We start from the raw sequence: 23,912 nt of genomic DNA on the forward strand, positions 1-23,912 counted from the left end.
AAAAAAAAAAAAAAAAAAAAAAAAAAAAAAAAAAAAAAAAAAAAAAAAAAAAATCGAAATGAAGAACGATGAAATATTACTGTGAAGAAGAAGAAAATTACTAACGAATTATCCCGGAATCTGAATCCAAGCATTCCAAATTATCAATTTCCCTTCTGTTATAACTTCAGATAAGCTGCAAGAATTCCAGAAAACAAATTTCGGTTTTGAACCTTCAAAATTCCAAATCGAATCAGCCAAATCGAAATCGAAATCGAAAAATTCATCAGCACGAATTCAACTCAGATCAGATAATTTCACAATTCAATTGCAGATTTCCACATCCCTTCAACATCGATTTCAACAACTAAGAGGAGGAAGATCAGAGGATTTACCAGAAGCCGCGCCTGAATTCTTGAAAAATCTACTCCCAAAGAAGAAGAATCCGAGGCAATGACCACCGATTGCTACCAAAAACACTCCAACATTGAACGACATAACCGCAAGCATCACTAAATACGCCAATCCAACCCTAACCGTATGCATCAGAGTCCGGATCAATCCAGCCGCTACGGAGCTAGAATCTTCCCTAATCAATCGGCTATGCGAAAGCCACTCGACGAGGAAAGCAAGCACGAATATGAAGATCAAGGCCAAGGCGTACATACCGGATCGGTCTCCAGGCCAGTTACGGAACAGAATCTCAGCGTTAGTTCCCCAAAAGAAGGTCATGTGCATCATCCGGTGATGCATCGTCATCCCCGACGACGCGGCGGAAGAGGCCGGCGGCGGCGCCATACCTTGCATATGGTGGTGGTGAGTCTCGTCAGTAGCGTCCATGGCGACTCCGGTGACTGAAAATCGTGTGTGGTACCAACGAGTCCGCTTGGTTTCAGATAACTGATAAGAACGCAGTCTCTTTCAGGATTTAATCAAAACCCATTCGCACACTCGTTGCGATTTGTATGAGCAGAAGCCCTCATTCAGTGTAGTGGCGGTCTATCAGTATCCATATGTACCTATTTGTATTTATTTACGTATTTTTCAAAAATCATTATTTTATATAAATAATGTATTTAATCTTTTAAAATTTAGATCCAGTTTTTTAAATTTGAAAACATTTTTATTTTTTAAATAATTATGTTTTTCATTCAAACTTTTGTTTTTAAATCAAATCTGAACGAGATAATTTAGGGAAAACGTTAATTTCTTATCAAATTAATATTATAATTCATTTTATAATTGTTACAGATGATTTAATCTAAATCCTTCGTGTCAAAACATGTGAGTAAGGATATCCTTTTATATTATGAATTTATATAAGATTTACCTGCAAAATTTTTAATTAATATTTTTTCAAAATAATCTTATGCGACTCGATTTTAATCTTCAGTGAGTTATGAACTCACGTGGGAATTCATCTTTTGAGATGCATAGATGAGAATGACTTTTGTGATTCAATATGTCCGTTGTTTAAGAACTAAACCAAATATGAAGCTGAAAACATAATCGTACAAGATGAAAAAGGGCAATTAGATGAATAGTCCTCTTAAATGTTGATTTTAGGATCGAAACAATGAGGCTCCACTCTATCACGAGACTGAGAAGAACTTAATTTATCCGAGTTATATCATAAATAAATTGTTCATTAAATAATGAGTAATATTAAAGGTAAAAAATAGAATTATAGGAGCAAAACAATTTTTTTTTTTAATTTATTGTAATATTAATTTAAACAATTAGTAAACGATTCAATTGTATATATTATTTATATTTATGGACATAATTGATCTCCAATTAATTAATTAAATAGTTTAATTAATTAATTTTATGATATTTTAGAGTTTAGGTCAAGGGTCTAATGTTAGCAAATTTGATTTTCTTTTAAAATTTTAAAATTTTAAAATTATATATTATAATGCATACAAAAGAATTTAAATTAATATTTTAAAGAGATTTTTTTTTTAATTTTTATATTTGATACATTAAATATTTAAATTTTAAATGAGATTTAAATTAATTAACTATACAAGATAAATACTTAGACTTAAAAAAAATTCTATAAAAGGATAAATAAAAATATCCTTAAATTTTATTAGACTTATAAAAATTCTAAAAAAATGTTTTCTTTTCAAAAATTTCATTAAACTTTTTAAAAAAATATTAAAGATATCATTAAATTTTTTTAAAAACTTCGAAAATACCTTTTAATTTTATTTAAAAAATTAAAGATATACTCATAAATTTTCAAAAGTGACTGTTAAAAAGTTTTGAGATAATCAATGAAGTGTCGGTTAAAGTTACTTTTCGAATTTTATAGGTATTTTTTAAATATAGTATTAAAGACATTATCTTTTTTAATCTTTTTAAAGAGTTTGAAGGATATTAATGAAACTTCTTAAATTGAAGGGTAATTTAGAAACAGTCTGAGGTCACTGCTAGTAGATGTTGTCCTCTAAGACCCGTTACGTATCGTCGTCAACCTCACGGTTTTAAAACACGTCTACTAGGAAGAGGCTTCCACACCCTTACAAGAGTACTTCGTTACCCTCTCCCTAGTAGACGTGTTTTAAAACGGTGAGACTAACGACGATACATAACGGGCCAAAACAGACAATATCTGTTAGCGATGAGCTTAGACTGTTACAAATGGTATCAGAGATAAATACTGGGTGGTGTGTCAGCAGGGACACTAGACCCCAAAAGGGTGGATTGCGAGATCTCACATCGGTTGGAGAGGGGAACGAAACATTTCTTATAAGGGTATAGATACCTCTCTCTTAAGGAAAAGCACAAAGAGGATAATATCGGCTAGCGGTGGGCTTGAACTATTACACGTAGACACCCGAGAGATCTCCAAGAAAACTAGATTATTGTTTGTAAAGTAAGCACTTATAGTTCTTAATTGTACTACTAGTGTTTTTTTTTATGGTACTACATGTTGCAATTTTGGATTTAGTGTGTACTACACATAAAAATAAAACACACGTGGTTAATAAGTCACCACTAAGTAGTGTTCATTCTTTGGAAACTAATCACTCCGAATTCAAATTCACCACTAACGACATTTGTGAATTAAACCATATACTATAAATTAAGGCAAATTAATAAAAATAACTTTTCACTTTTATTTTATCTATAAAAAAAAATCCATAAACTTTCAATTCTTAATAATATATTTAATTTGTAAGTAAAAAAAAATAAGTTTTTTTTTTAATACTTTTACGGTCAGGTACTAAGTACTTTTAAAAGTAATATTAAAAAATTTAAAGATAATAAGTGGGATAAACAGTTTTTATCCATATATTGACAGTAATAATTTATTTTTATGGTCTGGTACAGTGTTTCATAATTATTTATAAACATTTAATAATATTAAAAAATTTAAAGATGTCCATATATTGACAGTAATAATTTATTTTTAATTTTAGATTCATGCGTAAAGCTCCATTTGAAAAGTGTATATTGACGGTAATAATTTATTTTTATTTTTAGATTCATGCGTAAACGAAGCTCCATTTGAAATGTGTATATTGACAGTAATAATTTATTTTTATTTTTAGATTCATGCAAGCTCCATTTAAAATGTGTACACGTATATTACTTAGTAAGATGAACATAAAGTATCTTTCATGATATCTAGCCGATGTAGAGTTGGTATTCCCTGACTCCACAATGATATGATATAAGAAGAACATAAAATATCTTTTATGATATCTAGCCGATGTGCAGTTAGTATTCCCCGACTCTCCACAATGATATTTTTATGATATCTAGCCGATGTGCAGTTAGTATTCCCCGACTCTCCACAATGATATGATATTGTTCACTTTGAGCATAATCTCTCGTGATTATTTCTCATGGCTTTGATTTGGGCTTCCCCAAAAAGCTTCGTACCAATAGAGTTAGTATTACTCTTTTATAAACGCATGATCATTCCTTAAATTAGCTGAGATGGGACTTTCATCATCCGACACTACACAAAATCTAGAAATAGTAAATTAGAAAAATACTACATAAATTCAAATCTACTAACAATTTACTGTAATCTTTGAATATTTTAAATCATATCTCATCTACTTTGAATAATACTTTTAATATTTCAACTACTTTTAATCGTATCTTAACCGACCAGTTGAAATTATGGAGGGTTAGAAACTCAAAGTTTGTCTTTTTCTTATCATATCTCGAGGTTTGGTCCAAAGTTCATCCAAATTTTGATCTATTAAGACTATCGAGACTTGAAAATCTAAATTCTCATCTCTACAATGTTATGACTGAGTATAAGCTCTCATCCCTCTGCTCTATGCTTTCTCAAGAGGTTTTGGATTATAAATTCATGATTTTTTCCTAAATTAGCGGAGTGATTCATCCACAAATTATTATTATTATTATTATTTAATAAAAATTTAATGGAATCAAATTTGGAAATTGAATAATAAAAATAAACTTTAGTACGAGCTAACTTGTAGTACACTCGCGAGCTTAGCTGGTAGTACAATACAGCTTCATTATTTGATTGGCTTCCGAGAAAATGAAGGAAAAACAAAGATCCATTTTCCCAAGAAAAAATGGAATTCCACATGACATTTTTCTGGGGAAAGTCGGCGGAGATTCTGTTCGCCGGCTGGCCTGGCCGGAACTCACTCTCTTACGCCATCGCCTTAGTCTTCGTCTTTCTCGTAGCCTTCGCCGTGGAGTGGCTGTCGCACACTAAACTCACCGCCTCTGTCGCCGATGACGTCTTCGCCGGCTTTGTTCAGACCGCCCTGTACGGCGTCCGGGTGGGGTTGGCTTTTGTCGTCATGCTGGCCGTCATGTCATTCAATGTCGGAGTCCTGCTTGCGGCGGTGGCCGGGTATTCGGTCGGGTTCTTGGTTTATGGGAGCCGGGTTTTTAATAGATCCAAAATTGACCTAAATTTGAATATGTCTGATATACCACCGCTTAATTGTTAATAGAGTGGAAGTTTGGAATCATAATATACATATATATTTGCCTATTTGAATTTTTGTATATTAATTTCATATATTAGGGGTATCGAGATAATATATCCAACCATAAATTTCTTCCTCGGGCCGAACAGTTCTCGTGGCATTGATTAACGTTGTTACTTAAAAATAATTGTTTTGTAATTATGCTCGAGATATCCACTAAATCTCTTCATAAGTTTTATTGATGATTATGGCAGTAAGTTGTGGATATATTTCTAGCGTACTATCTTCAAGAATTATAAAAATCTTGTTCAAAAAGAAATTGAAGATTTTCTCTCGATTGAGAGGCGTGGAGAGTCACTTCTCACGAGAGCAACTTACCATATCACAAAATGGAGTAATTGAGTGTGAAGACAGAACAATCATATACATGGTTAGAAAATATCTAGCCAGAAGCTGTAAATGGGACCACCCATGTGCTCGACAGAAATACTACAGTGATAATTGATAGTATAAAATCTAATGTTGATTATTTACTTTCAAATAACAAGCGAAATAAATTAGATGATAAAATGTTTTGGTGCGTGCGGTTAGCGATGGTAAAAAGTCTAAAATATATAGACTCTATGATCTAATGTCCTAGAAGATAGTTATATATATCTATATATATATATATATATATATTAATTTTCAAAAAGTGAGACACGACAAAGAAATACTTCTCTGACACATTTTAGTTTCACATGCACTCAATAGTGAATTTCATATGAGCACGTGTTTTTAAATGTAGTTCTCCTGAGTACAATTTTAAATTCAAAATTAAATATTTCGAAAATATATTTTTTTTCAGAAATTCCACAGTCTGAAAACAATTTTAAAAAATTAATCTTAAATCATAAAATAAAATTGATAATTACCCTAATAATAAAAATAAAAAAAGTTTGTGACCATATAATAAAAAATTCCATCACATATATATAATTTAATAAACAATAGATATGAGTGAGTTCAAATCACGATAGAATTCGTATTATTATTTTATTTAGAATAAGAACAAAAATGATGACTAGACTGATAAAAAACATGTTCTATATGGAGGTGATTTAAACCTGCAGTCTGTAATACCTAAACGACCACTAGTTATAATTTTCTTTTCCTAAATATGCAGATTTCAGATAGTTATCCAATTTATTTTTATTTTTTTAGGAGATCTATCACTTGAGCAACTTTAACTTACCAACAAAACACAATTATTATTGAGCTAAATAACCGAATCGTGGTTTAGAACGATTATGTGTCTATCAAAATCTTAATCAAAGCAGGTATTAAGCTTAAATTTCAGAGATGAAAAATATATTTTATTCAAAAAATTTAAATACGAACACGTGGGCATATTTGAACAACATGAAACACGTGCAAAAAAACCAACTAGTTTCGTTAGTTTATAACTACGAACCTACCGTTCGGTCATTCTCCATCAAATTATGGAGAGCTCAGGGGGTGAAACGACGCCGTTTACTGATGGTGCCATGTCCATACCAAGGCCACATAAACCCAATGCTTCACCTAGCCACATTCCTTCACCTAAACGCGGCTTCTCAATAACCCATAGCCCACCCCCCACCCCTATCGTCACCCGGAGTTCACCTTCCTCCCCCTCAACGACGGCATCACCGACGACCACGTGTCCTCATGGGATCTAGCGTCAGTCTTGCTAGCCATCAATGAGAATTGCAAGGGGAGCTTGGAGGAGGCAATGGCGGCTATGACGGGAGGAGATGGGGAGGAATCAAGTGAGGTCGTGTGTATAATACACGATGAGCTTATGTATTATTGTGAAGGTGTAGCCAGCCGTTTTGGGGTTAGGAAGAGTTTGGTGTGGCGGACCCACAAGCACCGGTACTTGCGTCAGCCGGTGTGCGGTGCTGCACCTTCACGCCGCCGGGTTTGAGGAGGAGATACCGGCGGAGCTTCATCCCTTGAGATTTGAAGGACTAAAAAAACCCCACTTCCGGCGACTTCAGATTTCACCAAGTTCCAGGAGCTAGTTATGTACACACTATAAGCACAACCACAGCTAAAGGTGTAATAATTTGGAACACCATGCCCCCTGGTTCGAACCCGCGCAACTGACCCTAATCAATGCCAAATTTTGGGGAGTCCCCATTTTGCCAATTGCGCCAATCCAAAAGATAGTCCTAACTTCATCCAACTTAACCTTGTTCAAAGAAAACACCACAAGCTCCCAATTCAGTCATCTATGTTAGCTTGGGAAGCATGGCTATATTGATTGACAAAGCGAGAAGTGGAAGAGATGGGTTGGGGGTTGGTTAATAGCAACCAGCCGTTCTTGTGGGTGGTTCGGCCCCGGTTGGTTCGTGGGTCGGATGGGATCGAGGTTGTTTTAAAAGAGGTTCGAGAGAAGGTTGGAGATAGAGGGTGCATTGTGCAATGGGCTCCTCAAAGGGAAGTGTTGGGGGGGTTTTTTGAGCCATTATGGGGGGAATTCTACGGTTGAGAGCTTGAGTGAGGGTGTTCCTATGGTGTGTTGGCCGGATTTTGGGGACCAACGAGTGAATGCTAGGTATGTTAGCTGTGTGTGGCGGGTGGGGTTGCGTTTGGAAGGTGAGTTGGGGAGGGAGGGAGTGGGAAAGGGTGTTAGGAGAGTGATGGTGGGGGAAGAAGGGAGGGCAATGAGGGAAAGAGCTATGGATTTCAAAAGGAGAATTGAAGATAGTTTGATGGAAGATGGGTCTTGTTCGTCTAGCTTGAAAGAGCTTGTGGATTTGATTATGTCTTTTATTGATTAAAATAATGAGGTCGGGATCATTTGTGGAATCGAATTATTGTCTTTATGTCATCTCTTTAATGTTCTTTACATATGGTCCACACGTATGTATATGGAATTATTAGGTGTGCTCGTTGACGTACCTTCTAAGTTTGAGTATGGGTTATTGAATGTTCATGTAAGAGCCCAAATTCACTGCTAGATGATATTGTCCTCTTTCTTTTTCGGGTTTTACCTTAAGGTTTTTAAAATACATACCCTTATAAAGAATGCTTGATGTTCGTACTCGTTCCTCTCTTCAATCGATGTGGGGTCTCACAATCTACCCCTTTCGAGGCTCAGCGTCTTCGCTAGCACACCGGGTGAGGGTCTCATAATCCATACCTTTTGGGGCCAGCGTTTTTGTTGGCACACTGCTTGGTGGTGGTCTGATCACAATCTACCCCCTTTTGGAGCTTAGTGTGCTGGCACATCTCCTGGTGGGGGTCTCACAATCCACCCATTTGAAACTCAGTGTCCTTACTGGTACACCGCGTGGTGGGAATCTCATAATCCACCCCTTTTAGAGTCCAGCATCCTCACTGGCATACCACTTGGTGGGGTCTCACAATCTACTCTCTTTGAGGCTCAGTGTCCTCACTGGCACACTGCTTGGTGGGGGTTTCACAATCCACCCCCTTCATACCCTAGCGTCCTCACTAGCATACTACCTAGTGGAGGTTTCACAATCCATCTCTTCAGGGCCCAGGGTCCTCGCGTGCACACCGTCTAGTGTCTTTGCTCTGATACCATTTGTAATAGCACAAGTCTACCTCGAGCAGATACTGTCTTTTGGGATTTTCCAACGTTTTTAAAACACATCTAACAAGGAAATGTTTCCACACCTCTAAAAAGAATGTTTCGTTCTCATCTCTAACTAATGTAAGAAAAAATCTAAATAATATCGTAAGTATACACATTCGTACCCATGATTAATTCAATCCTCCATCCCATTAAATATTATTTGATCAATTGATGGGTGTGCCAATGCAATTTCTTGTCTGATCCTCACGTACTGTCTGTCCATTACTTAACTAAACAACAAAACACAGTACAGAAGCGACGGCCTAATTTAAACCAAACTGTGGCAGCCGGCGGACCACTCATATTCCTCCATTAAACCCAACCCTTTACCTCTTCTTCTTCTTCTTCGTCATCTGAGTAAAAATGGAGAGGCCATGCCCGCCGAAACGGTGCCGTTTACTACTGGTACCATGTCCCTACCAAGGCCACATAAACCCAATGCTTCAACTAGCCACATTCCTTCACCAAAACGGCTTCTCAATAACCATCGCCCACACGTTCTTCAACTCCCTCCACCCTCACCGTCACCCGGAGTTCACGTTCATCCGTTTGAACGACAACCTCCCCTTGGACGACGTGTCGTCCTGGGATTTGGGATCTGTGTTGTTAGCCGTCAACAACAATTGCAGAGCCAGCTTAGAGGAGGCGGTGGCGGCCATGGCCGGAAAGACAGGGGAGGGATCTGGTGAAGTCATGTGTATTATACACGATGAGCTCATGTATTTTTGTGAAGCTGTAGCCAGTCGATTTGGGGTTCGGAGTTTGGTGTTTCGGACCACGAGCGCGGCCGCTTGTGTTAGTCGGTGTGCAATTCTCCGACTTTCGGCCGAGGGTCGGCTCCCCGTGCAAAAAGGTATCAATTTTACTTTTGAAAAATATTTTAAATAATGTGTTAGGATCGCGCAACATCCCACGAACAAATATAACCATCTACTTTATATAAGTATCTATTCTATATGTAATTTTATTATGATTAAACTATAAATAAGCTGCAAGTTCGATAATCGAGATAATTTTGGATGATGAACAGAGTCATTGGAAGAGGAGGTTCCAAATCTTGATCCATTAAGATTCAAAGATTTGCCGCTGTCGGCCGTTTCAGATATCACCAAACTCACTCAAATAATCCTCAACATGTACGCCATTAACACATCTTCAGCTGTGATTTGGAACACAATGCCATGGCTCGAGCCATCTGAACTCAACAAAATCAAGGCCAAATTTTGCCAAATACCCATCTTCCCAATCGCCCCAATTCACAAGATTTCCCCAACCTCCTCCTCTTCAAGCTTGCTCAAAGAGGACTCCACCTGCCTCTCATGGCTCGACAAACAAGCTCCCAAATCAGTCATCTATGTCAGCTTGGGAAGCGTAGCCTTGTTAACAAAGGGAGAGGTGGAAGAGATGGGTTGGGGGTTGGTGAATAGCAACCAGCCATTCTTGTGGGTGGTTCGACCAGGGTCGGTTCGTGGGTCGGATGCGATCGAGCTAGTTTTAAAAGAGGTTGAAGAGAAGGTTGGAGATAGAGGGTGCATTGTGCAATGGGCTCCTCAAAAGGAAGTGTTGGGTCATGGAGGTGTTGGTGGGTTTTGGAGCCATTGTGGGTGGAATTCTACGCTTGAGAGCTTGAGTGAGGGTGTTCCATTGCTGTGTAGGCCATTTTCAGGGGATCAAAGAGTGAATGCTAGGTATGTTAGCTGTGTGTGGGGAGTGGGGTTGGCTTTGGAAGGTGAGTTGGATAGGAAGGAAGTGGAAAAGGGTATTAGAAGAGTGATGGTGGAAGAAGAAGGGAGGAAGATGAAGGAAAGAGCTATGGATTTCAAGAGAAGAATTGAAGATAGTTTGAAGGAAGATGGGTCTTCTTCTTGCAGCTTGAAACAGCTCGTGGATTTCATCATGCGCGTTACTTTCCCTCCATAGCATCCAGTGGCATCATGAATACACTAGTTAAAAGGCAGGTTCAGAGGTACGTATACCCACTTAATGGGTCCATGCGAGCATGCGTGGGTCATTGGTAGAGAAGTACTAAACATTCAATTTTCGTATGGATTAAAGAGTAGAGTTCAGGGTCTTGAAATATTTTTACGAAAGGATAGGTTTCATCATGATTGCTCGTGTATGCATTTTTCGACCCTAATAATGGAATACTTAATAAGTACTTCTTAAAATACTAAGCCATAAGGATGAAGATGGAGCTGATATCTATATATTCCGAGAAAAGAATAAAAAAAAAATTAGTATTTAAAAAATTTCAAATAAAATGTTAATTAAAAATTATATATATACAACGTGATATTATAAGTGAATAATTAGGCGGGAAAGCCAAATATTGAAATAAAATATAAAATTTCCCGACAAACAAATCTGGAAATGCAGAACGCATGTGAATTGAAAATATTACTTTACAATAATTTTTATATTCGCTAAATAATTCTTAGTAGAATTTTAAATGAATAACTATTTAATTTATTATTTTTTAAATTAAGTTTTTAAAATATTTAAAAATAAAAAATTAAAGGGGAGTCGAGTATTTTACCAGATCGTCGTGCTCGATTCCCACAACCTTCGCGTCCTCTTCTTCCCCGAACTATCGCGATGGAGGAACAAACGCAGAGCCCGAAACGACGGCGTCTGGTCCTGGTTCCATGTCCATACCAGGGCCACATAACTCCAATGCTTCAACTCGGCACCTTCCTCCACAACAATGGCGGCTTCTCCATCACAATCGCTCATACTCGCTTCAACTCCCCCGATCCTTCTAACTATCCGTTTTTTCAATTCCTTTATTTAGACGACGGAATTCCAAAGCACGAAGCTATTCCGGCCGATCTGATCGCCGTGCTTTTGGACCTCAACGTTAATTGCAGAGCAAGTTTCGAAGATCAAATGCGCAGATTGATCGGCGGCGGCGGCGGCGGCGGAGGAGCGGGGGAGGAGGTCGTGGCGGGCGTGATTTACGATGAGGTGATGTTCTTCTGTGAAGAAGTTTTGAGTGATTTGAAGGTGAGAAGCTTCATTCTTAGGACTACCTGTGCTGCGGCGTCTCTTGCTCGGATGGCTCTGGTTCGCCTCAACGACGAAGGTTACTTTCCTTTGAAAGGTAAGACGTTGATTTGCTTCAAATTTTATGAATAGAGAAAATAAAATTATTACTATTTAAAAAATATATAAATGAATTTTATAAGTGATTTCTTAAAAAAAAAAAAAAAAAAAATTAGAAAAAGGAAAACTAAATCCACATCACAGAATGTATGTTACAGGATCCAGCGCCGGAGCTGCATCCTCTGAGATTCAAAGATCTGCCAATTTCATTAACAACAGGCTTCACCAAATACCCAACACTGGTTAAAGGAATGTACAATCTGGAAACACCTATCAAAGCCGAAGCCATCATCTGGAACACAATGGAATGGCTGGAAGAATCAACAGTGTCCCAAATCAAAACCAAATCCACCACAGTCCCAGTCTTCTTCATCGGCCCTCTACACAGAATAGTCTCTGCAAGAACCAGTGTTCTCAATGAGGACTTCAACTGCCTGCAATGGCTCGACGAGCAAGCCGACGGCTCGGTCGTTTACGTAGCCATTGGAAGCATAGCTTCATTGGGTGAGAAGGAATTGGGAGAAATGGCATGGGGGCTTGCCAACAGCCAGCAGCCATTCTTGTGGGTGGTTCAACCAGGTGCAGTTCGTGGCTCGGAGTGGATCGAGGCCTTACCAGATGGTTTTCCAGAGGCGGTCGGAGGAAGAGGATGTGTTGTGAAATGGGCACCCCAGAAGGAAGTGTTGGCACATAGAGCTGTGGGGGGATTTTGGAGCCATTGTGGATGGAACTCAAGTATGGAGAGCTTGAGCGAGGGAGTTCCTATGCTGTGCAGTCCATGTTTTGGGGACCAGAAAGTGAATGCAAGGTATTTGAGCCATGTTTGGAGGGTTGGGCTGCAGCTGGAAAATGGGTTGGAGAGAGGAGAGATTGAAAATGGGATTAAAAGACTTATGGATGAAGAACAGGGCAGAGAGATTAGAGACAGAGCCAAGCATTTCAAGGAGAAAATTGAAGCCCATGTCAAGGTAGAAGAAGATCAGTGCTCCTCACGCACTCACTTGAAAGATCTTGTTAGCTTATTGAGCTCATTTTGATCATCCAAGTAAGTTCCTTAGATTTCCAGTTCTTCAATCCTCGGTTCAAGTTCATCAATGTAGAACAGAGGCACCGAATTTCATTGACACTAGTATTTGAACTATTAACATTCTCACATAGCTTAGACAACCAGAAGCATACATTACAATAGAACCACAGAAGCATTTTATCGAACAGGTTGTGAGCAAACTGACTTCCAAAGTTCAAACCAAGAACGCACTACAAATTCACCACAAACAGATTCTTATCCTAAACAGAGCATTCAATTGTACAAAGATGAAGATCTTCATCTACTCGCCGGTGATCTCCACCACTCGAACATCGCGTCTGCTCTGATCGTCTTCTTTAGGAACAAACACAGTGAGAACTCCAAAATCCATAAAGGCACTCAACTCCTCGATCTTCCCGCTCTCCGGAATCTTGAATCTACTCACAAAGCCGCCACTATCGGTGCTGATCTGAAGCATCCGATCATCCTGAAGCTCGACGAGAACGTCTTCTCCTTGGAAGCCCGGAAGGGAGGCTCTCAGAACATGCGCGTTCGGCGTCTCGGTCCAGTCGAGACGAGTGTTGACGGAGCCTCCAAAGGCGAAGTCCGGAAAGGCGTGCGAGATTGAGGAAGGGAAAGGGAAATCGTGCCATAAGTCAAGAGGGAAGGGGAATTTCGGGAAGCGATTGAGGATGCTTGAAGAGGAACCGTTGGAAATACGGCCGTCTTGGCCGCCGATTGGAATGATCGACATCGTTGGCGAGAATGCGCTAGAATTTGATCGGAAGTAGGGTAGAACGGAGTGGAAGGTAATAGGAAGTAATTTAAAGAAGGAAACAGGTGGGTTGATATGGAAACCAAATTCAAGCTTCTAGGACCTTCCAAGATCCCTTGCGGTTTGGATCATGTATGAATGAGCTTAGATAAGGTGCTTTTCGAGAATCATTCAGAGTTCTCGTGGTGAAACACCTAGTCGCTAACGTTCTTTTGGGCTTGGATTTTGAAATTGGATTAGGCCCAAACTCATATTCCAGCAGAACTGTCTGGAAGCCTAGAAGTTTCTTGGATGATTGGAGGCGAAGATTTTCTGGAAGAGAAAATTTCCAGAGAAAACCAGAATGTTCACCAAATCACTATAAATTCTCACCTCTTTCCCAATCTTCGCCAATCAGAAACTTCAAACTAAAGATCCACTAATACTATTCGTTTGCATTCAATCGAAGCGCTTCCAATTCTCGATTACAGTCACCTGTTCAAGTATACCTCAACTCAGAAGATGTCGATGATTCCAAGCTTTTTCGGTGGCCGACGGAGCAACATTTACGATCCATTTGCCACTTTCGATCTCTCAGATCCATTCGATTTTCATTTTCCTTCTTCAATTTTAACTCAGGTTCCTGAAATTTCTCGAGAAACTTCGGCTCTGATGAACACTCGTGTAGACTGGAAGGAGACGCCAGAGGCTCATGTAATGAAAGCCGATCTGCCTGGATTGAAGAAAGAGGAAGTGAAAGTGGAGATTGAAGACGGTAAGGTACTTCAGATCAGCGGCGAAAGGAGCGTAGAGAAAGAGAGCAAGAACGAAACCTGGCATCGGATTGAGCGTAGCTGTGGAAAGTTCCAGAGAAGATTCAGGCTGCCGGTGGACGCAAAAATGGAAGAAATTAGAGCATCCATGGAGAACGGCGTTCTTACTGTGACTGTTCCGAAGGCGGACGAAAAGAAAACGGATGTGAAGTCCGTTGAAATTTCTGGCTGAATGATTGAACATTGGATTTGAATATGAAAATTGTCTTACCGATTTTGAATTTGTAAATTGTCAAAAATTATTTAATAAATAACCAAATTTAGACCATTATCTGAGAAATTTCTTAGTCAAAAAAAAAAATATTAAACATTTATTAGAATATTTTTTAGTTGATGACCTAATTAAATAAATAAATAATTAATTTTAACATAATAATCCTATGAAATTGTTCACTTTTAAGTACGATAGATTTTGCTTACAAATTCATAATCATAATCATTCCTAAAATTAGTTTACAAATTCATAATCATAATCATTCCTAAAATTAGTTGACGTGGGACTTTTATCATCCAACACCTCCTCTCGAACAAAGCACGCCTCCTTTTAATCGAGACTTGACTCTTTTTTTTCTCGACTCCTTTTCTTTTGAAGTCCTTTGTTCGACATTTGAGGATTTAATACCAATCTATTGGCACGACTATGTTTAGGGCATGACTCTGATACTCTATTAGATAAACACAACTCTCCACAACGGTATAATATTGTCCACTTTGAGCACAAGCTTTCATAGCCTTGGTTTGAGCTTCCCAAAAGGTCTCATACTAATGGATAGAGTATTCTTTAATTATAAATCCATGATCATTTCTAAATTAGCTGACGTGTTCACCTATCGGTCTCATTGCTTCTCTCCTTCACCTTTACAGTCGGTAAAAGAGAAAGCCGAAACCTTAAACCTTTTCCTAACTGAACGAACCTTCTTTCACTCTTTCACTCAGTAAGGCTATTTTATGGTCTGGTTTCGTTGCTTTGCTCCTTGGACCAACCAGGTCGCGGATGCCTTAAGCTTAAGTAGGAAGACAGAGCTGGCAACATTTAAATGTGAGGCAGGTTCATGAGTAAGTAGCGAGAGGTGAACAAGAACCAAACAAACACCTATTTACCGAGGGGAAGTATTGGTTGGTACGAGCCATCTATATTATTATTAATAATTTAAAATGTTTCAAGTTTATTAGAGAGAGAAATTAAAGTTTTGGAGATTATTACAATTTAATTAGATAATTTGTTAATTTTTTATTCTATTTTTTTTAATAAGAGTCTAATTTCATATAATTCGAAAAAACAATATTTAAAAACGTTTTTTTTTAAAGTTTTCTAAAAAACATTTTATTATAAATTAATACGTCAGCATTTCTTTGGAGACAAAATCCAATTTATTATTAATATAATTAAAAAATAAAAATACTATCGATTTGCTTGATTCTGCGTTCGATTGATTCCCATGGCCCATCTTCTCAAAACTGCAACAATCTGAGCAGCTCCGCTTTCTTCTCCTCCGGACCTCTATCCTTCTCCCACCTGTTTCACATTTTCTTCTCCAATGGCGTCTCTCTCCTTGTCGTTTGAGAGACGGAGACGGAGACAGAGACAGAGGAGAGTTTCACGGGATTTGGATTCACATTGGATGAAAATCCGCATTGTTTAAATTTTGAAAATATTTCAGAATCATGGCTTTGATTTCGAATTCTTGTTGTTTTTCCTTCTGCTCGAATCACGGTGCTGTGTTCTATATCTTGATTCGGATTGGTTTTACCGCTTCTTTCTTCTCCCGTTCAGCGTTGCTGTTGTGATTTCTTTGATGACGAGCTTTAATTTTGATTTCAACAATGACTATTCACCTTGCTCTAGAAGCCTCTAAGGTTTCCTTCTCGTATATTTTCTTTATCGTTCTTCGCTTTTGATTGTTTCTTTCTTTCTTTCTTTCTTTTTGATGGTTGATTCTTTCAAATTTTGTGAAGCTATGGAGAAAAATATGCGTCGAAGCGTCCATAGAAGTTTCGCTTCTTGCCGGAAGCTGGAAATATATCCTTGCTGGCGTTGTTTTTCAGGTTCGATTTCTCTCGTTCTTTGTCCACTTTGATTTCTGATTTGTTATTTTGCTAATTCCTTCGCTTCGAATGTTTTTGAAACTCTTTTAAGAAAGATCTCAGGGCGCTATCCTCTTCAATATCACCAGAAAATGATTTACTATCCTAATGATTTCGATAAATTGAATACAATTTTTTTAATCTATATTAGCTAAGATCGTTCGAGAATTTGGTGGTGCTAATTTGCTTGTTTATATAGTTTGTCTACGTTGTGGTTTCAGAATTGGGGTTTGTAATAGCTATTCCATTGTGATTTTCAAATTCAAGTTCTGAACTAATCGTTTGGAGCTTCAATGGAAGTGTAATGATATTAGCCATTACCTAATTATGGATGACAAAGAATTGTTTCTGTTTCTTTCAACATTTACAAATGGTTATTTTGAATAATCCACACAGAGGACGTTTCGATGGCAAATTTGTTGGACCTGAATAAAGGATCGCACTGAAACTTCAGCAAAGCAATAAGTTGTAGTTTGTATGAATTATAATCTTTGTTCCGAAAAGCATGACCTAATATATACGGTCCTTGTTTCTTGTATGCATTTCTTAATTGATGGATTCTGGTTTGCAGTATATCCATGGTGTGGCTGCTCAAGGAATTCATTATTTGCACCGGCCCGGGCCAACACTCCAGGATACTGGATACTTTCTTCTTCAAGTGAGTGCTATTTTAGGATCAAACCCTTAAAATTCTAATTTAAAACTTGGAAAAGTTTTCTTTCTTTGATTCTTTCATAGGAGCTCGGTGAAGACAAAGCTTATGTTAGCGAGACTGTTTTCTCCCTCATATTTTTTTCTTTTGTGCTGGTAAGTAATATAGCTTGTTCTTACTAACGATTATGTTACTGTTATGTTAATGATTTGACGTTGTAGAGAGGCTTATTTGTCTACATATACTGTTATATTACAGTGGACATTTCACCCATTTGTTTATCAGAGCAAAAGGATCTATACAGTTCTGATATGGTGCAGAGTTCTTGCCTATTTAGTTGTACGTATAATATCATCACCATCACCTCTCGTTAATTTTTCTTGATATTCTACCCTTTCATGAATACTTGATGGATGGGTTTTTACATCTTTTAAGGAACACAATTGTTGAGGATGGTTCGGAGGGAGTCCCACATTGGCTAATTAACGGGTTGATCATGGGTTTATAAGTAAGGAATAGATCTCCATTGGTATGAGCCTTTTTGGGGAACCAAAAACACAGCCATGAGAGCTTATGCTTGGAGAATATCATACCACTATGGAGGTTCGTGATTCCTACCATGGTATCAGAGCCATGCTCTTAACTTAGCCATGTCAATGGAATCTTCAAGTATCGAACAAAGAAGTTGCTAGCCTCGAAGGTGTAGTCAAAAGTGACTCAAGTGTCGAAGAAAGGGTGTACTTTGTTCGAGGGCTTCAGAGAAAAGAGTCAAGCCTCGATTAAGGGGAGACTGTTCGAGGGCTACATAGGCCTCAGAGAAGTCTCTATGGTGTACTTTGTTCGAGGGGAGGATTGTTGAAGATTGTTGGGAGGGAGTCTCACATTGATTAATTAAGGGGTGATTGTTAAAGATTGTTGGGAGGGAGTCTCACACTGGCTAATTAAGGGGTTGATTATGTGAAGAAGTTGTGTCCATCCTGGACATCTGCAACGTCTGGTTTATAAGTAATGAATAGATCAAATAGATCTCCATTGGTATGAGACTTTTTGGGGAAACCAAAAGTACAACCATGAGAGCTTATGCTCAAAGTGGACAATATCATACCATTGTGGAAGTTCATGATTCCTAACAACAATCTATGAGTTCTTACCTCTTTTAAAGTATGAAATATTTACAGAAGAACAAGATGGTGGTTGGAGTCAATTCTCTCCCTCGTCGATTCTGGCTCCGCTCATTATGTCTAAGAGGCTGCAATAAAGGGTTTTATGGTCAATTATGATATAAAGTGGACTGGTTAGGAACTTTAGATGTATTAAGGGATATTGTAGTTAACATTTTAGTCAGTGAATTTTCTTAATACGTTAGTCTTTTTGCTTGTTCTTTCATGAAACAGTTGTCTTTTGATTTTGTTTTAATTTCTTGTCTAGATCGAAATTAAGTCTTCATTTTTGTTATGAATGTTGAACCATGGAACGACATTATCCATCTTGTTTTCTGCTTATACCTGATAAGTAACAGGGTTTATGTTTGCCCATGACCTTTTGTAAGGCTTGTCAGTTCCTGAGGATAATCACATTCTACTCAACTCACCTTCCTGGTCCCAACTATCATTGTCGTGAGGTAGATGAAGTGATATACAATATCAGTTCATACTTTTCATACTTTGATGCTTCTGCCGTAATCTTTGATAGTTATATACTTCAAATATCCTGAAATGAAACAACCCCGCCTGTTTCAGGGTTCAAAACTTGCAAAGATGCCTCCACCAGAGAGATTAGTTGAAGTGCTGCTAATGAACTGTCTGTCGCATATGACTTACGCCTGCCATTTTGCTTCTGCTATATGCCTCCTCCAGATGGTCCTTAAAATCATGCTCATCTTTTTAAAATTAATGTGCAGTTTCAAAAGGGGTCAATTACGGCTGTGGAGACTTGATATTTTCATCCCACATGATATTTTCTTTAGTATTTACACGCACATATCATAGATATGGAATGGCAAGGTATTAACTACCATCACAATTCTGTATTTGAACCTTAAAATATATACCTGGTTGAACATAATCTTACTCATCCTTGCAGATTTATCAAAATATCTGCTTGGCTTCTTTGTGTAATTCAGAGCATCCTCATCTTAGCGTCTCGCAAGCATTATACAGTAGATATCGTTGTTGCTTGGTAACTCAAATAACCTAGAACTTGCAGGATGCGATCTAAGTCTACCCATCAATATTATATTATCGCTTTTGCCTTGCCTGCAGGTATACTGTAAATTTGGTTACATTTTTTATTGACAGAAAGCTGGCAGGTTTGCACTGTAAAACCTCTCTTATTACTTCTTACTTAATTCTCTGCTTGATCCTGATCATTCGGTTGAGGATTATGGGGAGTGAGTCACAAGTTGTTGTTAATTTAGTAGAAGATTATGAGTTTATAAATGAGAAATACTATCTCCATTGGTATTCTATCGAGGATTATTGGGAGTGAGTCACAAGTTGTTGTTAATTTAGTAGAAAATCATAAGTTTATAAGTGAGAAATACTATCTCTATTGGTATGAGGCATTTTGGGGAGCCTAAAATAAAGTCACGAGAGCTTATGCTCAAAGTGGACAATATGGAGATCTGTGATTTCTAACACATTCCTCCGTTACAAAATTATTAAATCTACTTGCAATGTGGGCAACATTTTAACATTTTCAATTTACAGAGCTGCGAGAGAGGCCTTCTGGCATAATGTCGCCATCGCTTCTTCCACTGAGTTCCAAGGAAGAGTTTCAGAGGCTTGTGAATGGAACTTATGTGGGAATAACCCATTGAAGATATAGAGCTTAGAAGCAAAAGTTGTGAGTATCTCTGGTAATGACTTTTCATTTAGCTCTCTTCTTTACGTTTAGACATTAGAGGGTGGGTGGGAGGGAATGCCAGGGAAGAACTTCAGATAGGGATGAATGTCTCAATGACTTAGACAAACAAAGGCATCAACTGAAGATAGCTAGCTGCCATGCCTTTGGAAATAGAATCTTGAACTCATGGCCATCATCTGTACAACTATAGGCTCTGTGTTGTTCTTTGCTAGGATTTAAGTGCAGTCTCTTGTTTCAGAATGGAAATTCATTGATATTGGGAACAGATATCTTTTGGGATTTTGCTTTTACATGGGTCAAAAGCAATTATGAGAGGATTTTAACCATTTTTCTTGCTGTAAAGCTCTGATTAATTCATTGATTTATCTAAAATCAGTCCTTCAGTCTCCTTTGAAAAACAGCTTTAATTAAAATTTCTCATATTCTGCGACTAAAATTTTCGGACTAGAATTTTCGACATTGTTTGATTGCTTGAATATGGTAGAGAGCATCAATGTTAATCTAAACACCAAAATATTTAGGTGGGAAAGTACAATTAAACTTCACTTAACCATCCTTTTCAGAATCTAAAGCTAAAGAATTGGCAAGAAAGATATTTAAGTGGCAAATTATAGCCACTATGATCTTGAGCAACGAAAATATAAGGGTATAATAGTGAATGGTGAAATGAAAACTATAAAATTGCCTAGAATCCGCCATTTTCACTGCTTTATTGAACAGAAAAACAGGTTATTTCGTGAGATGGAGAACTAATTAGACCTAAAATGCATAGATCGAAGTTCTTCCAAACTCACCAAACAATCACTCAGATCAGGAAGCAAGTCACATGGGAGGTCTACCAGAGCCAAGTAGCTGGCCGATTAAATTGGTTACCTGAAAGCATAGCAAACTGCCAATTAATACCATAACTAAATACAGAAACATCGCCCCTAATGGAGTCCAGACATTCTTTATCATAAATAGGCTTATCGAAGAAGCAGTTATTGTTAAAGCTATGCAGGAACGAATTTACGAGTATGTCGAAGGAAGCATTCTAAGTCATAGGAGTAACGGTGGAAAATAAATAATCCCATAGACTATGAACCTTAACCATTTTTTTAGGTCGTGTTTTCATTGAGATAAAATGAAAGAATACATGAGAATACCGGGAAAAAACACTACAAGACCGGCTCGATTAACATAAGGAGTTCCAATCAACAAAAATTAGGCCTATAGGGTAATTAAAGAAAGCTTTACACAGTTTCTAAGGAGTAACTATGGCCCTGTAATCACCAAATGTCAATTCAAGATGCAAGCCAATTGATCTATACAGGAGTTTCATCACAGAGTTAAAAATATAATGAACATAGCTGAAGGAAATTTCTGTAGTTTGGAATGTAGGGGAGAGTGCTTTAACTCTCTGTACAAAATCCAGGCTCATAATAAGATGAATTAGATTACTAATGGCTTTTGTTTTATCAGGGAACGCCTGATGTCATTTATTCGATATACATTCACGCCTCGAAGTCAACAAGAACCAAACTAACCTAATAGGGGCTCCAGTCATGCAAAATATGGCCAAAAGGGTAAATTTTTTAAAAAAAAATTACACATAGAAATCCGAAGAGAGACATGATATCTAACATGGGATCACACCTCACCGAAAGATCTCCCAATCACTCTAATAGTCCAAGTGTTTCTTCCACCAAAAGACTATGAACTAATTTAAATTTCCTTCCGAAATCAAATATTTTATTGAAAGGTGATCTTTTGAGATATATGAATAACGACAACAAGATTTAAAACGAGCTTTATGAATTTAAGCTTTCGTACTTCCAAATTTTCGAGCACAACAGAACATAAGTTCAATTTTTATCAGATGGAATACAAGTGCTCCTGTACTATTTGATCAACACATATCTCATAACCTAACAGACATACAGAGCATTGAAGGCAATGATCAACTTACATGCCAATACTTGGAAACACAGCGATCAATGCAGCTATTTTCACCCATATTCAGCTCAGATTCCTTGTACCTAAAATAGATAGCAATTGTTAAATGAAAAGAATGAACTAAAATTAACTATATAATGCCAAAACTGCAACTTAAGAAATTGAATTCTATGATTAGAAAATATGCAATATTCAAAGATAGAAGTATAGTACAACTCTCCTACCTCTTATCGACACATTTGTTAAAACACGAGTGTGTAAGCCTGAAAGACGAAGAAAAGAAAGGCATAGAGGTCAAATTCTGTGAAGAAGTTAGACATATAAAGCTCAGATATTTCAATTAAACAACATATATAGAACCTGGCGCCATAATGAAGTTATTAGAATATAAAAAGGTGAAATAAAAGAAGTGTAATAAAACCTACTTGTTGAACAGTTCAACTCGATATTCCATCTCCTTTTCTGCCATACCAAATATCTGCTCAAGTGCAAAGAAAATCAAAATTAAATTGTGATGATAATCATGAATTTAGGAACTATATTTGGATATATTTACATGGTAAAGATTCATCAAAAGCTAATTGAACACATTCATCACTCTAAATGGGCAGAGTTCAGAACAGGATGGATTAAAACAGAAAATAAAAGATCAATGCTTGAAAACCAGCTGCCTAATGAGAGACTTTAACTCAATTAATGAATTTTTTTTCGAACTCCTTACTGCCATAACAACTATTTGTCCAATTAACCCAGCAGAATAAGAACACAGATTCCACTCTTGATCTAGGATACGCTCAATATGCTCAATCCAAACAATAGAATTCCTATCCACGGCTATGAATTTGCAAAAACGAAAAGAAAATGAATAAAAGAAACAGAAACCAACCTGTTCCTTGTCCACAGCCGTTGGACCAGTCGGAGAAGCCATTGAGACTCTGAATCAAACAAAATCACAGTCCAAAAATTCGTTACCCACCAAAAAAGGGACAATTTATCTATAACAAACCGAAAAATGATTCAAACAAACATACTTCGAATGAGTTACTAATGCAAAATTTGAAGATTGTAGCTCTGTCTTGAAACGGGTTCGACGAATCCAATCAGTAACTAATGGAGGAGGCAAAACCCCGCTGCAAGATCCATGGGACGATGCAATTACAAGATTTTTCCCAAAACTCAGAGATACTTTATGGTTTTAGGTTTAAAGATATACTTCAGTGTAGTGTTAACGAGCAGTTCGGTTTTCAATATAACCTAAACCGATCAGGTTCTAACCAATTTTACTGGTTCTCTTCGGATTTTGATTGTGAAAAAATTTCAGCCGGTATATGCTATGGCTGAAGTAAAAATGAAAGTGAGAATCACGTACCGTAATTTGCAGACCGGAGCTGTAGTCGATACGGCGGGGAAGATGGCGGACGGCGGAGAGGTGAGGAGGCCCAGGTGGAGGAACAAGGTTTATGAGAGTTAGGGTTTATGGTTAAGAGCTGGGGTTTGGGCTGGGCTAGGAGAATGTATTTGGGATTTTTTTTTTAATCCATATTTTTTAATATTTATTAAACAAACATTTAAATTGTTAATTAAATTCCAAAAATAATAACAATTTTTTCAAAATTAAAATGTTGTCGGTATTTTTAAACTTAGATATTTAATTTTAAGGAAGTATTAAATATATTTTATTTAAATTCAAATTTTAAAAACTTTTAAAAGTTTATAAATATTTTTTTTTATAGAAAATCTTTTATTAATTTAACTAATAAAATAAAAAATAAATAAAAGAGAGGGAAACCCCTAACTAGCTCCTTTTGTTTATATCATACACGCGACTTCTTTTTGTTTACGTCGTCTCCTCCTCCGTTTCAGCAGAGCGCCGCTGCCGCCTTAATCTTCCGTTCGTGCCGCCGCCGTCTTATTCTTCCGTTCGTGCCGCCGTTTTATTCTTCCGTTCGTGCCGCCGCAGTCTCATTCGATTCCCTACCTCTTTTTGTTACTGGTATCCTCCCAATCTCCATCTATGTACTTTTTCTCGTTTGATAAATACAAATTAGGATCTTCTAATGAAAGAATGGGAAACAGTTTGGTTTTTTTTTTTTTTTTTTTTTTTTTTTTTTTTTT

At 37.4% G+C, this 23,912-nt stretch overlaps 9 protein-coding genes and 1 pseudogene across 13 annotated transcripts in view; 7 read left to right on the forward strand and 3 right to left on the reverse strand.

The window, feature by feature from the left end:
- Positions 1 to 51: 51 nt before the first annotated feature.
- Positions 52 to 990, reverse strand: LOC111452256 (copper transporter 1-like). Its single transcript, XM_023092865.1, has 2 exons — positions 375 to 990; positions 52 to 175 (listed from the first exon to the last, which is right to left on the reverse strand). The coding sequence occupies exons 1-2, from the start codon at positions 817 to 819 to the stop codon at positions 159 to 161; spliced, it is 462 nt and encodes a 153-aa protein (XP_022948633.1). The 5' UTR covers positions 820 to 990; the 3' UTR covers positions 52 to 158.
- A 3,537-nt stretch (positions 991 to 4,527) lies between these two features.
- On the forward strand, positions 4,528 to 4,981 carry LOC111452258 (copper transporter 1-like). The gene has a single exon (XM_023092871.1). The coding sequence runs from the start codon at positions 4,551 to 4,553 to the stop codon at positions 4,935 to 4,937; it is 387 nt and encodes a 128-aa protein (XP_022948639.1). The 5' UTR covers positions 4,528 to 4,550; the 3' UTR covers positions 4,938 to 4,981.
- Positions 4,982 to 6,317: 1,336 nt separating this feature from the next.
- On the forward strand, positions 6,318 to 7,723 carry LOC111452524 (annotated as a pseudogene).
- Positions 7,724 to 8,753: 1,030 nt separating this feature from the next.
- LOC111452248 (UDP-glucose iridoid glucosyltransferase-like) lies at positions 8,754 to 10,649 on the forward strand. Its single transcript, XM_023092858.1, has 2 exons — positions 8,754 to 9,397; positions 9,575 to 10,649. Exons 1-2 carry the CDS (start codon positions 8,908 to 8,910, stop codon positions 10,462 to 10,464), a joined length of 1,380 nt encoding a protein of 459 aa, XP_022948626.1. The 5' UTR covers positions 8,754 to 8,907; the 3' UTR covers positions 10,465 to 10,649.
- A 418-nt stretch (positions 10,650 to 11,067) lies between these two features.
- Positions 11,068 to 12,772, forward strand: LOC111452659 (UDP-glucose iridoid glucosyltransferase-like). The gene is made up of 2 exons (XM_023093480.1): positions 11,068 to 11,644; positions 11,791 to 12,772. Exons 1-2 carry the CDS (start codon positions 11,140 to 11,142, stop codon positions 12,681 to 12,683), a joined length of 1,398 nt encoding a protein of 465 aa, XP_022949248.1. The 5' UTR covers positions 11,068 to 11,139; the 3' UTR covers positions 12,684 to 12,772.
- On the reverse strand, positions 12,742 to 13,627 carry LOC111452661 (18.5 kDa class I heat shock protein-like). Its single transcript, XM_023093482.1, has one exon. The coding sequence runs from the start codon at positions 13,425 to 13,427 to the stop codon at positions 12,975 to 12,977; it is 453 nt and encodes a 150-aa protein (XP_022949250.1). The 5' UTR covers positions 13,428 to 13,627; the 3' UTR covers positions 12,742 to 12,974.
- Positions 13,628 to 13,768: 141 nt separating this feature from the next.
- LOC111452660 (17.5 kDa class I heat shock protein-like) lies at positions 13,769 to 14,531 on the forward strand. Its single transcript, XM_023093481.1, has one exon. It carries the CDS (start codon positions 13,950 to 13,952, stop codon positions 14,430 to 14,432), a length of 483 nt encoding a protein of 160 aa, XP_022949249.1. The 5' UTR covers positions 13,769 to 13,949; the 3' UTR covers positions 14,433 to 14,531.
- Positions 14,532 to 15,670: 1,139 nt separating this feature from the next.
- On the forward strand, positions 15,671 to 20,234 carry LOC111452756 (phosphatidylinositol:ceramide inositolphosphotransferase 1). Of its 2 annotated transcripts, none has more exons than XM_023093623.1 (11): positions 15,671 to 16,117; positions 16,217 to 16,306; positions 16,917 to 17,003; positions 17,084 to 17,152; positions 17,256 to 17,336; positions 18,517 to 18,618; positions 18,737 to 18,797; positions 18,898 to 19,000; positions 19,080 to 19,175; positions 19,259 to 19,305; positions 19,706 to 20,234. In XM_023093623.1, the coding sequence occupies exons 1-11, from the start codon at positions 16,085 to 16,087 to the stop codon at positions 19,813 to 19,815; spliced, it is 879 nt and encodes a 292-aa protein (XP_022949391.1). In that variant the 5' UTR covers positions 15,671 to 16,084; the 3' UTR covers positions 19,816 to 20,234. The 2 variants fall into 2 exon arrangements, with proteins under 2 accessions (XP_022949391.1, XP_022949392.1); XM_023093624.1 differs by having other exon boundaries at positions 18,547 to 18,618.
- Positions 20,235 to 20,345: 111 nt separating this feature from the next.
- On the reverse strand, positions 20,346 to 23,316 carry LOC111452757 (mitochondrial import inner membrane translocase subunit TIM10). Of its 4 annotated transcripts, none has more exons than XM_023093625.1 (7): positions 23,167 to 23,316; positions 22,829 to 22,927; positions 22,684 to 22,732; positions 22,223 to 22,275; positions 22,022 to 22,060; positions 21,811 to 21,880; positions 20,346 to 20,735 (listed from the first exon to the last, which is right to left on the reverse strand). In XM_023093625.1, exons 3-7 carry the CDS (start codon positions 22,723 to 22,725, stop codon positions 20,685 to 20,687), a joined length of 255 nt encoding a protein of 84 aa, XP_022949393.1. In that variant the 5' UTR covers positions 22,726 to 22,732; positions 22,829 to 22,927; positions 23,167 to 23,316; the 3' UTR covers positions 20,346 to 20,684. The 4 variants fall into 4 exon arrangements, with proteins under 4 accessions (XP_022949393.1, XP_022949396.1, XP_022949395.1 ...); XM_023093628.1 differs by having other exon boundaries at positions 22,829 to 22,930; positions 23,167 to 23,254; XM_023093627.1 differs by lacking the exon at positions 22,829 to 22,927 and having other exon boundaries at positions 22,684 to 22,792; positions 23,167 to 23,313.
- Positions 23,317 to 23,593: 277 nt separating this feature from the next.
- Positions 23,594 to 23,912, forward strand: part of LOC111452057 (DNA-directed RNA polymerases I and III subunit RPAC2) — a 3,787-nt gene continuing 3,468 nt past the window's right edge. Inside the window, exon 1 of the mRNA XM_023092588.1 lies at positions 23,594 to 23,790. The gene's annotated coding sequence lies outside the window, so the exon portion shown is untranslated. The remainder of the gene's footprint in view (positions 23,791 to 23,912) is intronic.

This window comes from Cucurbita moschata, unplaced genomic scaffold (assembly GCF_002738365.1).
Source record: "Cucurbita moschata cultivar Rifu unplaced genomic scaffold, Cmos_1.0 Cmo_Scf00014, whole genome shotgun sequence".
NCBI lineage: Eukaryota > Viridiplantae > Streptophyta > Magnoliopsida > Cucurbitales > Cucurbitaceae > Cucurbita > Cucurbita moschata.

What these genes read in the sequence shown, in the direction of transcription:
- LOC111452256 (XM_023092865.1), bottom strand. Translation starts at nt 819, where the DNA reads ATGGACGCTACTGACGAGACTCACCACCACCATATGCAAGGTATGGCG.
- LOC111452258 (XM_023092871.1), top strand. Translation starts at nt 4,551, where the DNA reads ATGGAATTCCACATGACATTTTTCTGGGGAAAGTCGGCGGAGATTCTG.
- LOC111452248 (XM_023092858.1), top strand. Translation starts at nt 8,908, where the DNA reads ATGGAGAGGCCATGCCCGCCGAAACGGTGCCGTTTACTACTGGTACCA. An exon ending in TCGGCTCCCCGTGCAAAAAG is followed by an intron (nt 9,398 to 9,574) that starts GTATCAATTTTA and finishes GATGATGAACAG; the next exon opens with AGTCATTGGAAGAGGAGGTT.
- LOC111452659 (XM_023093480.1), top strand. Translation starts at nt 11,140, where the DNA reads ATGGAGGAACAAACGCAGAGCCCGAAACGACGGCGTCTGGTCCTGGTT. An exon ending in AGGTTACTTTCCTTTGAAAG is followed by an intron (nt 11,645 to 11,790) that starts GTAAGACGTTGA and finishes TCCACATCACAG; the next exon opens with AATGTATGTTACAGGATCCA.
- LOC111452661 (XM_023093482.1), bottom strand. Translation starts at nt 13,427, where the DNA reads ATGTCGATCATTCCAATCGGCGGCCAAGACGGCCGTATTTCCAACGGT.
- LOC111452660 (XM_023093481.1), top strand. Translation starts at nt 13,950, where the DNA reads ATGTCGATGATTCCAAGCTTTTTCGGTGGCCGACGGAGCAACATTTAC.
- LOC111452756 (XM_023093623.1), top strand. Translation starts at nt 16,085, where the DNA reads ATGACTATTCACCTTGCTCTAGAAGCCTCTAAG. An exon ending in TGAAGTGCTGCTAATGAACT is followed by an intron (nt 18,798 to 18,897) that starts GTCTGTCGCATA and finishes ATTAATGTGCAG; the next exon opens with TTTCAAAAGGGGTCAATTAC. An exon ending in TATTGACAGAAAGCTGGCAG is followed by an intron (nt 19,306 to 19,705) that starts GTTTGCACTGTA and finishes TTCAATTTACAG; the next exon opens with AGCTGCGAGAGAGGCCTTCT.
- LOC111452757 (XM_023093625.1), bottom strand. Translation starts at nt 22,725, where the DNA reads ATGGCTTCTCCGACTGGTCCAACGGCTGTGGACAAGGAACAG. An exon ending in AACAAATGTGTCGATAAGAG is followed by an intron (nt 21,881 to 22,021) that starts GTAGGAGAGTTG and finishes TATCTATTTTAG; the next exon opens with GTACAAGGAATCTGAGCTGA. An exon ending in GTGTTTCCAAGTATTGGCAT is followed by an intron (nt 20,736 to 21,810) that starts GTAAGTTGATCA and finishes CTATGCTTTCAG; the next exon opens with GTAACCAATTTAATCGGCCA.